The 16,591-nt window shown below is 46.3% G+C and overlaps 3 protein-coding genes across 3 annotated transcripts; all 3 read right to left on the bottom strand.

The window, feature by feature from the left end:
- Positions 1 to 1,396: 1,396 nt before the first annotated feature.
- mRpL14 (mitochondrial ribosomal protein L14) lies at positions 1,397 to 7,030 on the bottom strand. The gene is made up of 3 exons (XM_037416111.2): positions 6,547 to 7,030; positions 4,537 to 4,687; positions 1,397 to 1,744 (listed from the first exon to the last, which is right to left on the bottom strand). Exons 1-3 carry the CDS (start codon positions 6,606 to 6,608, stop codon positions 1,520 to 1,522), a joined length of 438 nt encoding a protein of 145 aa, XP_037272008.2. The 5' UTR covers positions 6,609 to 7,030; the 3' UTR covers positions 1,397 to 1,519.
- On the bottom strand, positions 6,547 to 10,825 carry LOC142768783 (uncharacterized). Its single transcript, XM_075870840.1, has 4 exons — positions 9,893 to 10,825; positions 8,136 to 8,531; positions 7,054 to 7,549; positions 6,547 to 6,697 (listed from the first exon to the last, which is right to left on the bottom strand). The coding sequence occupies exons 1-3, from the start codon at positions 10,031 to 10,033 to the stop codon at positions 7,178 to 7,180; spliced, it is 909 nt and encodes a 302-aa protein (XP_075726955.1). The 5' UTR covers positions 10,034 to 10,825; the 3' UTR covers positions 6,547 to 6,697; positions 7,054 to 7,177.
- Positions 10,826 to 10,971: 146 nt separating this feature from the next.
- Positions 10,972 to 16,364, bottom strand: LOC119164015 (aspartate dehydrogenase domain-containing protein). The gene is made up of 5 exons (XM_037416112.2): positions 16,196 to 16,364; positions 14,260 to 14,549; positions 12,648 to 12,969; positions 11,600 to 11,875; positions 10,972 to 11,161 (listed from the first exon to the last, which is right to left on the bottom strand). The coding sequence occupies exons 2-5, from the start codon at positions 14,452 to 14,454 to the stop codon at positions 11,121 to 11,123; spliced, it is 834 nt and encodes a 277-aa protein (XP_037272009.2). The 5' UTR covers positions 14,455 to 14,549; positions 16,196 to 16,364; the 3' UTR covers positions 10,972 to 11,120.
- Between the last annotated feature and the right edge of the window lie 227 nt (positions 16,365 to 16,591).

Consider the following 16,591-nt stretch of genomic DNA (forward strand, 5'->3'; position numbering starts at 1 on the left):
ATGGAGGCGGAAATGTTGTAGGCCCGTGTACTCAGATTTGGGTGCACGTTAAAGAACCCCAGGTGGTCGAAATTTCCGGAGCCCTCCACTACGGCGTCTCTCATAATCATATGATGGTTTTGGGACGTTAAACCCCACAAATCAATCAATAGAATGAAAAAACTTTATTCACCTCTTTCTCATATAGAAATAAAATAACTTCCAGCCCACTGCAATTCACCGCTTCTGTAAGACTTTCATTCTAGCATTTATACACACATGTAATGGGGAGATTCGTTACATGAGAGTTCATTAAAAAAGAAGCCACCATTTTCTGAAGTTTTAGCTAAATTCATTTATCATAAGCAAATGATCAGCATTGTGCACAAGTGAAAATCCTGTTTTCAAATAAAAATCTTCGGTTTGGGTGGGAACCGCATCTAGGACTTGCATGGCAACCAAGTGTCCTACCACTGCTTACCAATACTAATGCTTAGAGGTTTTACGAAGAAGAAAACACTGTACAAATGTCATTGTATAAGAAGTTTGCTTAATGCTTGTAATATTCCATGGCAGAAGCATAGAATCGCAGCAGGCGTCGCTGCACGTGAATTGCACGAGTGGTTCAAGTCCCACAAATTGGAAAACGCAAAGGCACGAATCATCAGCTAAAGCAACAGCAAAGTGTGCAGGTGCTTTCGTTCCGTTATGCATGCGTAGTTCTTTGGTATGCTTTGTCCATCTGCAAGAAAAAAGTGTTATGGTATAGTGGGCACTTCACAACTGTGCTTGCAGTAGGCATTCAATGATCATTTGAAACGGTCAATGTTACGCACACAGACATTAACTGCCTTGTGGCATACTGTCCACTCAGACACCAAAGCCAGGCTGGTGACATATATTGAGATGCAAGCTACTGCATTATACTTTTGAAGGTGAAGTTCAAGCGTTCTCCATACTTTTATGTTTAATGTATGGCCACTTCTCATCTCCATATTTACTGTGAAGTCTTTATACAGTCAAACCCCTTTATAAGAGACACTGATATAAGAGACAAATGGGTATAAGGGACACCAGTGTTCCAACAGTAAAATATGGGGGATAGGGAAATGAATACGAGGTACCCTGCTTATGAGAGACATCTTGTATAAAAGACAAAAATTGCTGCCCGGAGCATGCCGCTTATAAAGGGGTTTAACTGTGCATTTCAGAAAACATTACACTCAAACCTCGATAAAATGAAACCGGATATAACGAAATATCAGTTATAACAAAATAAATGAAGAGTAGCCTTGCAATAGATATAGTGTAAAGAATAAACCGTTACACCAAGTTTTTGGATATAACAACTTATTTTTGTGTAAGATGCAACTTTGGTATAATGAGGTTTGAGTTTGCACTAGCAAAAACACAACTGTGCGTTAGAAGGTATTTTATTAACAGCGGCTACTTTCCCCGACTGTGCCTCCCACGAAGCCACGCTCTGGTGTGGTAACAACTGGCACGCAGTCACTTTGGTGGAGGCTACGAACGAGTCAATTCAGACGAATCGCGAGCAGAGGGCCAGAATCTTGGAATAACGCGGCTTGTCTCCGCGTAGCATGGACGGCAGAGGCACCAGTATGCGTGTGCCCAGAGGATTGCCGTTGTCGTCGAGCAGCACCATGTTGTTCGTGTCATATCGAGGCACCAGTGGCCTCTGTTTCATGTGCTTGCAGCCCACAACAAAGCCCTTCTTCTTTTGGCCCAGGATTGCCACCAACACCTGCAATAACAAAGAAGTCGCAGTCCTCTTAGGCAATGCGAAAGCCTTGGCTCACGAAGCATTTATTAAAGGGCCCCAAACCACCCAGAGGTCAAAACGCTGTTATAGTAGGAAAGTTGTGCAAGAGTCTACAAGACATTGCGTTCAGTTCTTAAAGGTGAAGCTTAGGTGTCCCCCAAATTTTTTTGAAACGGTGCCGTGATAGCAGAGTTAGATGCGTTTGGTGATCAAAATACGCCAATCGCTACCTTCGCTATCCTCTGCTGGTCTCCTCTCTCAAAACCGCTTTGTCCTCCCTGACTGCCCCTCCCAATATCGCGTGGCATATGTCGTTGCTGACCTGCAGTTCGAAATTCTGCCTACTTCTTGTTGCCACGACTCCATCAACTCCGTGCTTGTTGACTAACCACTGTTGCCATTTTTGCCTGTGCTTTTATAAATTGTGCCAGTGTGACCCCGTGTTGTGCACATACCTTGAAAGAATCGCCAACAAGGCAACATGCTGTGCCAGAGCACCTGCATGTGATATTAGTTGCAACAACAGCCATAGGCGTGCCCCTCCTCTCACAGGTCACCAAGGAGGGGGGCACAATGTCAGCCCTATACATTTCTTCGGATTAGTGGGTGCATCAGTGGCTCGTTTTACTGCCGCGTATGGCATCGCTTACCGTGAGGTCCTTTAAAAGGACACTAAAGAGGAACAATGACTTTGTTTAGATGGACAAACTGCACTCTGAGAACTGTAATGCCATATGTTTCACTGTCATGAGTTTATTATTAGTAGAGAAAATCAAGGTCGAAGTTTAATTTTTAAAATTTCTTGCTAAAATCACGCACGACGTAAGAAATTTCAAAATGTATTTTTGGTAGTGTCTTGACACTGCCTGAATGAAACTTTCGTAAACTTTGTATGCTATGTTTATGGCACCCACAGATTACAATGTACTTCATTTTTGTCCATTGGAAGCTAGGTTGAACCCAGTAGGTGTCTTCAAAATTTCTTGTGTCACGGTATTTGGTGCGGGAATCTCAAGGTGGCGTTCGAACCCACATTTTCTTTTCACATGTTTTATCTTTTACCAAGTGTCGAGTCGTGGTAAAAGTGGTGTTTTCAGGATTGTGAAATTGTAATTTACTAATATGTGAAAAATCCTTTTGCTCTTTAGTGTCCTTTTAAAAGGATGCTTTCAGTCAGCTGCACTGTTTCTACAACCCTTGACTCCCTCATGGCTTTGTGCACCGTACAGATCGGTCCACCTTGACGCATCACATCACGTGATGGATGGATGGCTGAAAGAACTTTGTTAAGGTCCAATAGGTCGTGCTAGTGTCCTAGCTTGAAAGACCTAGCCTTTAAACTGCTTCGTGGGCCTGTTGGACTGCCCATAATTGTCCCTCTAATGTAGGACTGCGCAAAGCTGTGTCCCATCGTTCTTCAGTCTTTTCTTTGTCGCTGCATAACGTGGAAATGGCACAGCATATAAGCATGTGATGTCACAAATATGTCACACCTGTATTATCAGGTAAACAAATTTATTACCATTCATGTTAACAATGCCCAAATTTTTTCACTCATATGAAAGAGAAAGGAAGCAAAAAATTCTGAGTGTTACAGGTTAGATATCTGCCAATTGCAATTAGCCCACAATTACTGCATTTCAATTAAAAAATGGCAAATTGTGACTCTTATGCTTTCCTAAGCATAATAATGTTACACCCATTGGGCCAGTAGCATGAAACTATTGAAGAAACACTCACGCTCGTTGGGGCTTTAAACTCTGGACCAACCCTTTTCAGCACTATGACAGTGCCACCTACGACGACTCTTGAAACACATTGTTGCAGTGTTTGAATCCCGGACTACAAAGTGGCTGACTGGGCTAGTTGGTAGTGCATACTTATGGATAACATCAAGAAAAATAACATAATCGGACTACAAGGATTTTTTTTTTTTGAATGCTAAGCTTTCTTTATCAGTGCCTTTGTATTGCTTTCCACTGTAGCCTCGTGCAACAAGCAAGCAGATCACAATTTTTCCTCTTTCATAACTGCAGTCCGCTCTGACTAATTTTCTAACTCATTTAACAATTCCTTTCCAGCACATCATGGCCATCGCCAAGTAATGGTGACAACTACTCCTTCATTTATTTTTTTACTTCAATTAAAAAAAAGGGGGGTGGACATGGACAATATGTTATGCATGTGCAAAGTTTAATCTGTCTAAATACTTTTTTTTATTACCATAAAATCTTGAGCAAGTGCCTCCCTACAGTGACACGTAATCTAAGAAGTTGTAATAAAATGCTTTATTGAATATGCACGCATTTGCTGAACTAGAGGGGATCGTCCTGCAAAATTTCGTGTGTTTTGACAAGGAGGGGTAGAGACGCTTTTCAAATATTCCAGCAATTTGTGATAATTTAGAATGCAACACCGAAGCACCATACCGTAGAAGTACTAAGAAACCAAGCACATATTTAAACTCTTAGAGCTTGGATTAATAGGAACAGCTGTTGCAGGATTTTGTGGCAGGATGAAAAAAAAAAAAATTACAGGTGTGTAGGATGGGTGCCCGCTTAGCCATTGTCACATATTTCAAATTTCTGAAAATGGGGATGGGGTAACACACGCCCAGGTAGGGGTGCTGCTCGGGATTTAACGGCAATAATCAGTTGAAAGTGTAAGCACTGTCCTGTCTACTTTCATTGTCCACCTCAAAGTGACATGTTTAAGCCAAACTTGCCACCTTGTTGCCAACAACATGCGTTACTGTCAAGGGGGCCAGGGAGCACCTTGTCGCCAATAGAGGCAAAACCCGTCTTGTTGTAGACCTGGATGATCTTTGGCGGCTTCCCATCCATCATGGCCTGGCGACCCAGTGCGCTGTTGTCCACCACTCGCAGGCGCGATTGTTTCTGCAGGTGGTGCACCACAGCACTTGTGCTGAAACGAAACGTACGAAGGAACACTTGCAATTGAGGAATAAAGGGCATGCTGCTGGTGTTTACCACTGAGCTTCATATGTGAGGTAAGGACGAGACGAACCCTTTTGGGTGGTTTTTTTGTCATACAGTGTCTCTGCCGTATGAGTACGTTTTTAACCTTCCGCTTGAAATTTTGCTCTGTACCATAGATCTAGAAAATGTTTAGCACAGAAAAGACAACACAGAAATAGGAACATAGACAAACCTGGGGGGGGGGGGGGGGGGAGTATTTTGTCAACGTTATGTTAGAAAACAGCTGAGGGACGGAATGAAGGAACGATACGGAATAAACAGCCAATAGGTGAGCTGAGGGAATTCAGAAATGGTTTCAATGCATGAAGAAATACGAAATTATTATAGCTGGACATTAAGATTGGCAGGAACTGTTTTTAAATGCTTGAAATCAAAGAATGGGATGACCAACAATTTATTAGAGTCTTCAGTCTACGCTAAGTGATGCCGCAAATTTATGAGTCGTTCACTGGTGATTTTCCCAGACTATCAGCATGAAATTGGGGTAAGCCAGGTGCAGAAAAGCTCATTTGATTTTCAAGCCTCAAGTGCTCACTTTTCGATCTAATACCAATGTATGGAGACTGTTTTGTATTGTCGAAATGATGCCACCTACACCCGTTCTGAGGCTATTCTCAGGTCTTGATGGTCACAAGTGTTCCTACCAATCATGTGCCTTTTGTTCTTCCAACCTTTTGTTCTTCCATTCCGTCCTTCCTCCATTTGGTGACAGAACATTTACAAAATAGTTCCCTGGTTCACGTCTTGTCTTCGAGCACTAAAAAATTAGCTTAATTACTTTTCTTGCCACCCATTCTGTAGCTATAGCTGGCCACCAGTATGTTTCTCTTCCCTAAATACCTCAATCCAAATTGTGGCTAAGATCTACGTAGCCCAATATTGTCGATATAGAGGAGTACTGTTTGTATTGAGCTCATGTAGATTGGAACATTTCATGTGGGTTTGAATCGGCTTGCAAAATAGGTCTAAAACTATTGGAATGTGAACTACAGTAATATTTTGCTATAAAACTAACATTATCCCTTTTCTTCCATCGGCGCTATGCTTTGTCGCATTGGCACAAACGTGATTCCTAGACTTGAAGGGCGAGGGGTCCTTTCTGGCGGAATTTGTGATATTCTGGACTGTCAGCAGGGTTTCCTTGTTCTTGGCATCTACCGAAGGCCTTGAAAAGTGCTCCACTTTGTTTTATGCAATGCCGTTTCAAACCACTTCTTCGTTGGAGATCGTTGCCCCGTATCTTCAGTTCATATGTACTGTATTTCATGTATACTGTGCTGGAGTGGATGGAGGACATTTTACTGTAACGTTAAACGCGAAAAGAAACGAGTACGAAAGTCGGACTTTTTATATTAGTTATTTTATAGTATAGTATTATAGTTATATTATAGTTTTATCATAGAACACCACTTCTTTCAGTAAGTGCCAACTCGCCCTAGAAAAACTAAGTGTGGAACATAAACACGATAGCAATGCCTCTACGACATAAATGCAACATTTTGCATGAGACCATGCTGGTTGCTTTGGTTCCCATTGTTGATGCAGTGCTGGTTTATTGAATGTGGCTCAGTTTAATTGAAACGGTGGGAGAATTTGGCTCATTTTTTTATTAGAAACTGCCTTTCCGAGTTCACGTACAATCAGGAATTGCCACATTTTGATTCCATCTGTTTTACAAGTTATAAATACTTAGGCACGCTTTACGTTCCCATGAAATTTAGTCTAGTTTCGGTTTGGCTGTTTCTGAAGAGAAGCAAAAAAAAAAAAAAAAGCGCCACAACTTACCTGAATGCACGATGCCGTATGCAGTTGCCCGGAAGTAACATGAAGGCGGTAGAGCTCAACATTTTCGATTGTTACCGAGAAATGCCACGGACGATTGGTGCGCAGGTTCCTGGGTCAGCTGGCGCCTTTCATAGCGCTAAGGTCCCTATAACTACAAACGGAGAATCGTTCAGGCACTTTATTGCGTTATAATGTCACTAACGCATGTTTTAAGGCTGCCTTTCCTAGGTCAAATCAGTGACTTGGATTAGCGAGCCATATTATTAGCGTTCATAACGTTTCCTATAAATAAGAAGCACGTTAAACAAGCAACTTTTTAGGTCTCCGTTCGAACTCGCGGCATGACCGCATTCTTTCGGGCCCTGCTGCTGCACATTTTCGTAATCGTTCATCTAGGGCGTCTGCGCTTGATTTGCGACGTAACTAGACTTTAGAGATATTCAAATCGTTTCAAAAAGAACACCCCATCAGAAGAAACTACGGAAAACACGCAGAAGAGAGACGCACCATGTGAGCGAGAACGCTAATTCGCTTGGATTGGCTCGGATTGAAACGTTTGAACACAAATTGTCGCTTGTGATGCCGATGACGACACGGCTGATGCTTATCGAGCTGAAGTGAGACCACTGGCCTAGCCGCCGCCCGCCGCGGCGGTAGCCTCCCAGCAGAAAAGCCCGTTGCCCACGTATCCGGCGCCGCACACGCAGTACCGCGCACGACACGAGGCATGTAGTCCGCATTGCGTGTGCCTGGTGCAAGGCGCGAGTAGTCGACTGTCGGTGGTGTCGGCTAGGAGTACGGCGCGCTTGGCGCGACCGCCAGTCGGCTGCTGCAGCAGGAACGGGCTCTGCAGTTCGGGGAGGGGCTCTTCGATGGGTTCTCGAAGCCTGAAGCGGCGACGTGCCACCAGCAGTCCCGTCGACGAGTACACGGAGCAGGCGAGCAAACCTCCCTGGCTGCGCCGCAGGCCCGTGATGCGCAGGGAGCGACCCGACCGGCTCACCTGCGAAATTTAGTTCCGCTCAAGCAAACAATGCGCAAATTACGTACGGTAGTGCATGATGACCTTCGGTCAGAGGTACTATATGTGGTTAAAATAAAAAAAGCAAAAAAAAAAGAAAATACTGCTGTTGCAGGGACAAACTTGTTCGGTCGTAGTTAATAAAGGGGCTAAACAAGAGAACTAACTGATCACCCGTTATCAGTGGTTGTACTGCATGGTCATCTTATCTCTACAAGAAACATTTACTGTTATCGTCTCGAACGCTCTAGCCGGGAGATATCCAGCAGGAATAGCTAAAGCGGCAGCCGTACGCATGTGCACGGGTAGGGGGGATGGGAGGCAACCTGGTGACGGCAGCATTCCAAGCGTCAGCCGTCAGGGCACAATGCAGATTTCACATTTCTAATTCACTTGTTCCAGCCGAGATTTCTGATTGATTGATTGATTGATATGTGGGGTTTAACGTCCCAAAACCACTATATGATTATGAGAGACGCAGCCGAGATTTATATTGTTCCACTTCCTTTTTTCCTGACCGAAGCACCGATCTACACGCACGCAATCTATCCTTCGGCGCACCGCGTACCCTCATGTTGGTGGCCAGTGGCTGGTAGTCCCAGTCCCATCGAAAGTAAAGAGACTCGAGCGGCAGCGTGAGGAAGTGCTCGAGGTTGACGGTGAGCTGGTCTCCTCGGAACACGGGCCCCAGGTCGACGGGCAGCAGCTCCAGTCGGAAGCTGAGGTTGCCCAGAGGTCCCGCTAGGGCCTCCCAGCTGTTGGGCTCCAAGTCCGAGTCGGTGATTGGCGAGATGCGCAGCTCGCCGGCTCCAATGGCCACGTTCCATGGCGCCGTGTCGGGTCGCAACTCGACCACGGCGTCGCGGGATGTCGATCCGTCGAGCGAACGGTAGCGCCTTCGCCACGTGACGCGACCGACTCCCGTGCCGGCACTGCGCAGCCACAGTGTCACCGTGTCGCCCACCTGCGGCGGCCATGCAAGGACGGTACGGTACACCCTGTTGCACAGTCCCGCCAAGAACATGCCTCGCCCTTTACAAAAATAGTCCTTGTGAATCTTCAAGCATTGCTTAATTCTGGTAGTTGACAGGGCCCCATCTAGGGGGAGTTGAGGGTATTCTGACATCTCCCCAAATTTTTTCATGCTTTACCATTTCGTGTGATACTAAGGCATCTACATGCCTTCACAACGACCACGTTACCAAAGTTAGCTGTTCTACAAGGGGCAGAGTTTTTTTTCGATGGTAAGGGGGGGGGGGTGGAGTGGCGGGCACCTTTTTTATCTGAAGGGGTGTTCGGACAGGCAGACGTGGTCGAGTGACATTTTGTGCTCTGTATGTCATGGCAAAGAAAAAAAAATATCGAGGGGCGAAGGGTGCATGGTGTGCCACCCTCTGCCTACGCCACAATAATACCCCCCGAGAAAAGTTCATGAGTACGGCCTTGGTGATCGCACTTATATCGCATTCGGACCTTACTGAGTATCTGCTGATGAATATGTTATAGGGGCACTAAAGGGAAACGATAAATTTCTTGAAGCTGGAAAAAATAGACTCTCAGAACCCTAGTATTGTTCATCTACCATATGTGTATTAAAAGACAAAAGAAATGTCAAAAAGCACATTTTAAAATTTCCTGCCAGAATTTCCAATGAGACGTCATAATGTCAGTGTTGTTTAGTACTTTGGCCGCATAAAATTTCCTGCCAGAATTTCCAATGAGACGTCATAATGTCAGTGTTGTTTCGTACTTTGGCTGCACTATAGCTCAACAAAATTTATTAAAACTTGCCATGTAATACATCTGGCTCCCTCAGAAAATAATGAATCCTCCCCCTCCTGATTATCCGCCACCCTTGGCTTCACTGCAACCAAACCGGGAACTTCAGAAGTGGTGTCGAAACTAGCATTTTCTTTTCGCGAGTTTTGTTGCTTACCAAGCGTCGTCTCACAGCGAGCGTGATGTTATTCGTACTGTGAAAAAGTAATTTACTAATACGAAAAAAATTGCGTTTCTCTTTATGGTAGCTTTAAGAGTTTACACATACCGAGCGCACGCATGTGAGCTGTCTTCTGAAATTGTTTGCACGGTGCAATGATATGCCGCTGAATCTGAGCGGGTGCTTGTCGATCTTGTCTGCACGTCATAACATCAATTTCTATTCAGTTGGCTATAGGTGCCGGAGGGTGATCAGTGGCGGACCACGAGGGCGCCGTTCTCTCTTGTGAATGGCCAACTTGACCATAGTAGTCTTCGCTGCAATGCACGGTGTTTACGCATGTGTTGAGGTGTGATATAAGCGGAGCATGCCATGTGCATGTATACCTGTCTCCGGAAGAAGCACGTGCCCGTGGAGGCGTCCCACTCGTCGCACGGGACGCCCGGCAGAAGCGCCCGGTTCTCCTCCAGCTGGTCGGGCAGCGCAGCGGCAAGCCACACGACGGCGGCCAGCCAGGCATGCCGCATGCCCAACAGGCTTCCTCTTCTTCTTCATCCCAACGTCACATATTGTTGTTGTTGCTGCTGTACATTGCGCTGTCGTCTCATTTCGTAGGTGGCGGTGGTAACAACTTTATCAACAACTCCGGCAAATTCGCGGCCTAAGCCGCCCCCGAGGAGGATGGCCCACAGTTGATCCTGGAGGTTGGAGCCGTGTAGCGCCGCCCGACACTGCGTCGCTGCTTCATCTAGAAAGACCGATCACCCCTTCCCCCTCCCCATATAACGAGCAGATTTCCCGAGAATGTGCCAATAAGAGATAATCAGTCTATGATTTCAATAGTATCGGAAGTTGTACGGCAGCACGTTTGGGGTCGCCCTTCTCGCGCGATGTATACCCAAAGAGACTATGATTTCACTACATGGGCGTCGGCAGGGTGTGCAAAAAAGGCACTTTCCCCGCTCAAGCCACACCTGCATTTAGCCCACCAGCGCTCTTCGCCTCCCGCAGACGCAATGCAAGACTGGTTTGTACCCTCCAGCACAGCAAACTCCCGATCGTAAACAATGCGGCACATACCTGCTGCGAGATGGGCGAAAACTCGAGTTGGCGTCCCTTCGTCTTGTCATCTCATTTTGAAAAAAAAAACGAAAAAAAACCTGCGCTAAATTACATCAGACGGCTGTTATGTTCGATTAAAGTATCAGATTGAAGGAACAATTCTCATTTAAAAAATGTACATCGGGAAATTCAGACGGGTAACCAAATGTCTACCATCCATACTGCTACTTGGCAGCTATAACAAGCTTTAGTGAGATGTTTACAATAGTCAATGCCTTTTCGTTTCAACAGTAGCGTTGTCGCAAGCGCTACTCGATGTTAAGTTTTCCCGTATAATACGTTCAATAAATTCCGTAAGTAAAAAGCGTATATCTGGAAGGTTCCGCGACTACAAACAACCGGATACGCGATCAGGCCCATGTCATCCATGGTTTCGTTTATATAAAAATACACAAAAGGATCTATTAGTAAGTCAAAGGAACAATCAATACAAGCGCTGCCAAAGTTGGAACAGATTTTGTTGTTGCTTGTTTTCATTGGACGCCTACTGCTTCAGCAGAAGTGAACTCCCGGTGCCCGACCATTGGCGGCCTCTGAAATAAAGAAAGGAATTCATTACGTCGAGTTGTTCTTTTTACTTCCGTTTTTATAATGACACTCAGTGAGCCGATGCGATCCTCACTGTGTCTCTTCATAAAATCGATTTTTCTTTTTTATTCGAAAAACGACCACTTTATAGTGGCCGCAGAACTGATATATATATATAAGGTTGTTGAAGACCTTGAGGAACACCTATTTTTACCATTTTTCATCAAAAAACATCCCCCCCCTTCTAATTTTCTTTCAGCGCGAGGGACCTATAGCCCCCCCCCCCCCTCCAAGGCTAAGAGCTTGGTATACGGGCTTTTACCATTTCGCACCGCCAAAATGCGAGCGTCGCTGTCGGAATCGAACCCGGCGACCTTCGTGTCAGCAGGACCGCGGCGGTTGATGCAAAATGTGACGTCCAATTGTCCTGAGACATGACGTACCTAGCATGCTTCCGAGGAATGCCCCGTAGGTGGCGCTCGCGGTGACGGCGCCCCGATCGGAGGGGTTCATGCGCAGCGTGCGGACCCGGAAGGCCCTGCCGTCGGCTTCGCTGGGTCCCACCACGTCCAGCTCGAGGCTGTGGAAGTCGGCCAGGCCCGGGTCGGCCACCAGCCGACCACGGACGCCGTCGAAGCCCAGCGTGTGCGCCGCCATCGCCGCGGCCGCCATGCTGTTCACGTTGTTGGGCGCCATCGGACAAAGGCCTCGCACGGGTCCTGCGATGACGGCCAAAAAGAATACATCTGAAATGGGACCACTTACTAGAGGAACCGTAATCTGCATATACGATCATATCATCATAATCACTTTGTCAGGTGAGATGAAAGCTGTTTATCAGGGGTGATATTGTGGATATTGTAAAACTCCGCCATATTACGTCAAATGAAGTGATGGCGACATTTTCGGCCAATCAGAGTGAGAACGTTGCAGACTTAAGGAATCCGATCGATAATAAAGAAACTCGTCAAAGGAGAGAGCTCATAACTATTGGTGTGTAAGCGGATCAGAACGGATGTCAAAGGAAGCGATACCAAGATAAGCCGAGGATTGTGTTGTGACGTCAGACAAAGGAAAGCAAACAGTGGGGTACAAACTTCTTCACAGACGGTTTCTTGGGCGCCACCGTAATCTTCTCGGGACTGCGGTAAGTATAGGCGTTAAAGAGCCCAACATAGCGCCGTTTTTTTCCCTCTCCTGTGAAATGCTCTATACAAGAATATGTATTGGTTAGTTTTTCTTGTCAGCTACGCTTACCAGAGGAGATCTGGCGTAGAAGGCGTAGAGGAGATCCGGTGTAAGCAGGATAGAAAAACTAGAGATAAACGGAGTGTGGAAACAAAGGCTATACGGTCCTCATTTGTTTTTGTTTTTAGTGACGAACAAGAAAAAAGGAAACCATGGAGCTACCCTCAGGTATCCGCAATGAAGTCCAGCGTGAAATCGTCTGGTGGGATATATATATACACATAGCGAGAATCGCGAACTCACCGTCATACAGAGTGACAGGCTGAGTTCCCAGCGCCGCTCGGTCGCAGCGGACGCGCATCTCGGCGTCGGCCAGCCTCAGCGCCGACGGGTGCTTGGTCATGGTGACCGTCAGCTCGGCCAGCTGCCCGCGGTCCGCCAGCGCCCGGATGTCGTGCAGACCCCAGAGCGCGCCGCACGGCACGAACAGCGCGTGGCGACTGGCCGCGGCGCGCAGCCGGGCCTCGACGTCGGGCTCGGCGAACGCCGTGGGCGAACCCACCAGGAGGTCGCAGTGGCGCAGCAGCTGCTCGCCATGAGTGCGGACCAGTGACGGGTGAGCCACCTGTAGCCAAGGGTTTTTCACTTCAAGGGACACTAAAGAGACATAATGAGTTGTTTTAGATTGATAATTAGCACAAAAAAATCAGGTTTCTTGTTTTTTAAATTTCGCGCCGTAATCTCCGCACGTGACGTCAGAAATTCCGCAGTGTGTTTTTCGAATTTTCGCGCCATTGGCTCGATGAAACTTTCTGAAACTTCGCATGCCAAGTCTATGCCACCGACTGATTACAATGTACTTCAGTTTTATCGATTAGAAGCTACGTAGGACCCAGTAGACGCCTTCGGAAATTGATGACGTCACAGTTTGGTGCGGGAATATCGAGGTGGCGTCTTCACCCGCAGTTTTTTTTTTCACACGTCTTCTCGCTCACGAAGTGTCATGTCGTGGTAAGAGCGGTGTTTTCGGGATTATAAAATAGTACTTTACTAATACGCGAAAAAGCGTTTTGCTCGTGTACGTTTAACGGGAGTCACAATCGTGCTATGTTCTATCACATATCTCCTATGGTATTTCAGATACTTACTGTACATCAACTATACAATGTAAAACTCGCCACATATATCGGCCGAGAAATCGCAAATAACGTGGTCGTTAGATGCTCCACGTGATCAACGTTTTGACAGATATCGACTGCCATGATTCAGAACAACCTATGGAAAACAAATCTTGTCGTATCAATTATCTAATCCACTTCACCACTGAAGCTATGTCCGTGAACTTTTAAAACAAAGCAGTAGAAAAACTTTAAAGAAAAATGCTGAAATGAACCTACTCTCTTGTTGTGCGCCTCAATTAAATATATTATCAATTACAAACATTTTTAATGTTTGTGTACTACTGTATAATCTTGTAAATTTACCTCATCTCTTTTGATTTGTATTTCGCATTCAGCATTGTACTTAGTCTTCTAGAATATTTTTTTGGGATTCAGTTTTTCACGCATTTTTTTCTTTTTTTTATAGTGCTATGGACAAACTGGTGTTCATTGTAGTGCGATATTTTAAAGTGTATGTTTCAAATATTTTCTTTCTACTCTCTGAATTTGGTTTTTGTGTTCCTAAAAAAATATCTGTATTTTTATGTTGCTCTACATTTGTGCAAATCAATGGGTGGAGTGGAAGGATCCTAGTCAGGGAGAGATAGTTGCTCTCTAGTCCCTTCAACCTAGGCAATATGTTTTATCCAAATGGGTTTAATTGAATGAACATTAGCGACGGTCGCACCTCAAATCCTACGACAGCCTCCCCGGAGTAAAAAAAGAACAGCGCACATATCTGGTGGCCCACGCACCTCTACCACGAGGTCCGGATGCCGGGTGGCGGCCAACGCCAGGTCCTCGAGCACCAGGTGCGGGGGCAGCCCCTGCACCACTCGGCCCCGGCTCCAGACGAAGGCGAGCTCGAGGGACTCCGGTCGCCGCTGCACTTCGGCCGCCAGGAACTGGCCCAGCTGGCCGAAGCCCACGATGCCCACGCGCCGACGCATGGTATCGCCGCCAACGGTCGACTGCGACGGCGGCGCCTCGTCGTCGTGACCCGCTCTAATCACGCGTGCATGTCCCGCCGTTTTCTCGGCGTGGGCTGAAAGGGAAACGCGCGTCCGATACACGCCCACCGCAAGGACAACGTCTAGGTCGAAAAGAGGCGCCTTTCGTGATGAGCTTCTTCCCGTGTGTGTAGATACGTGCATGTGTAGCACATCCGTGTATGTATAAGTACGCATGTACGTTCACACGGCAGTGTACACCTTCAAAATATAAAGGAAAACGCAGTTTTGTATTCCGCTATCGACGAGGGATGAAAATTGGCGTGAAGGCCTCCTCATAAAAGCACGTTCGTATGAAGAGGCCTTCGGGATTTTTATGTTCTTCTGATAAACAGTTTCCAACGCATAACCTTTACTTTTTTATTAATCACGTTTACGGCATGCGTACGTAATTGATAATTATAAGTACAGGGTCGCGACACCTCACTATAGCACTTAAGATTTCGTAGAAACTGCAATATACTGCCCAATTCGGAAAATCATTGTGCTTATCGACACCATATGATTAGGCGTCATATATAATGAACATCTCCCTCGTGAAGTAGAACAACGTTCTACAGTTTTACCGGGTTGAATACTAAAGAGGCTCTCACATGAAGTGTGTTTCAATAGCTCTAGGAATGTCGCATTGTGCTGAAGCCCCTCCATGACGCCGTGTAACAGCGCAGCAAGGCTACCGTATAGACCATAAAGATTTCTCAAAGTGTGGGAAGCGTCGTGGTATCAACGTGTGCTTTGAGGCTTCAGTTGATTTCTCACAGGTCACCAGTGCTGCGCCCCGTAGATTCACGGCATTGCAGGATATCATGGCACGCGTTTTCTCGCTGCTTTCCTTTCAATAATAATAAAGAAAAATCCACACCAACGATGCACGTCATGCACATTAGCTTAGCTTCGGAATACACCAAAAATTTACATTTCGATTATAGCAGAGCAACAGGCGAGCAAGCACGCTGTGTCATGTGATGGACGCTATACTTCACTGACGTATCATTGTGGGACGTACTGTTTGAAGAATGCGCAAATCAACTCGCTACGAAATTTCACTTGCACCGTGCGTGTGTATTTGCAATGTTAACCTTATCGGTGCACATAACAAACGACGGGCATGTGCGTCATTATACCGGCAGCTGGTGTGAGAGCCGACGACATTAAAGTTGGGAACAATGGCAGACTTTGTCATTGGGCAATTGTTCAATGACTGGTATGACAACATGTCTGCTGTAGTGACAGCGCTTATCATGCACCCACAACGGTTGTTCAGTGGTTATGGTACATGAGCACTGACCGCAAGGTCACGGGATCTAATCCCGGTCGTGGCTGCCGGATTTTGATGAAGATCGGCGTTAAGGAATCTCAGGAGGTCAATATTTCCGGATCGAGCCCTCCAGTACGGTGTCCCTCATAATAATATTGCGGTTTCAGAGAGTAAAACACCAGAAATTGTTATTTTATCACCACGAGAAAAAGCTGCAGTCGGCACGCCCCCGCCACCATGGGTGCATCACTGGCGTAGCCGAGGCATGGAGGTAAACCCCCCTTTTCAAGACACACCCGCAAACAAACACAGCATAAAATACGGTTGACCCCCCCCCCCCCCCTTCCGTTTAATCTCATCTGCAACTCCTCCCCATCAACCCACCGCAGAAAAAGCTTCCCGGAACGCTACTGGTGTACTTACCTGGTAAACAACGTATATTCTCCACAGAAATTATTTGTGCCGGAGACGAGACGGGTGGCAGTCCATACACTTCACAAGTATCGCGGTCGGCTTGACTCAGTTATCCTTGAAAACTACGCGCCTCCTATCCTCCGCCGTCCGGTGCAACTTTTACTGCGCCTGTGTACACATCCCTTAGTATACAGCGCTGCTATCTTGGCCATATCAGATCCCCGCGGAGGCAGCCCGGCAAGAGCCGCCTAAACCCTTCACACGTTCCCAGTGGTTTACATAGAGAATCTCGTTCATTCCAGCTGCAGCCCCCACTCGTGAAAAAGAAAGGGGAGAGAACATAATATAATTCTTTGGGTTTTACGTCTCAAAGCCTCGATATATTTAGAGGGACACAGCATAATG

Source organism: Rhipicephalus microplus, chromosome 8, assembly GCF_043290135.1.
Source record: "Rhipicephalus microplus isolate Deutch F79 chromosome 8, USDA_Rmic, whole genome shotgun sequence".
NCBI lineage: Eukaryota > Metazoa > Arthropoda > Arachnida > Ixodida > Ixodidae > Rhipicephalus > Rhipicephalus microplus.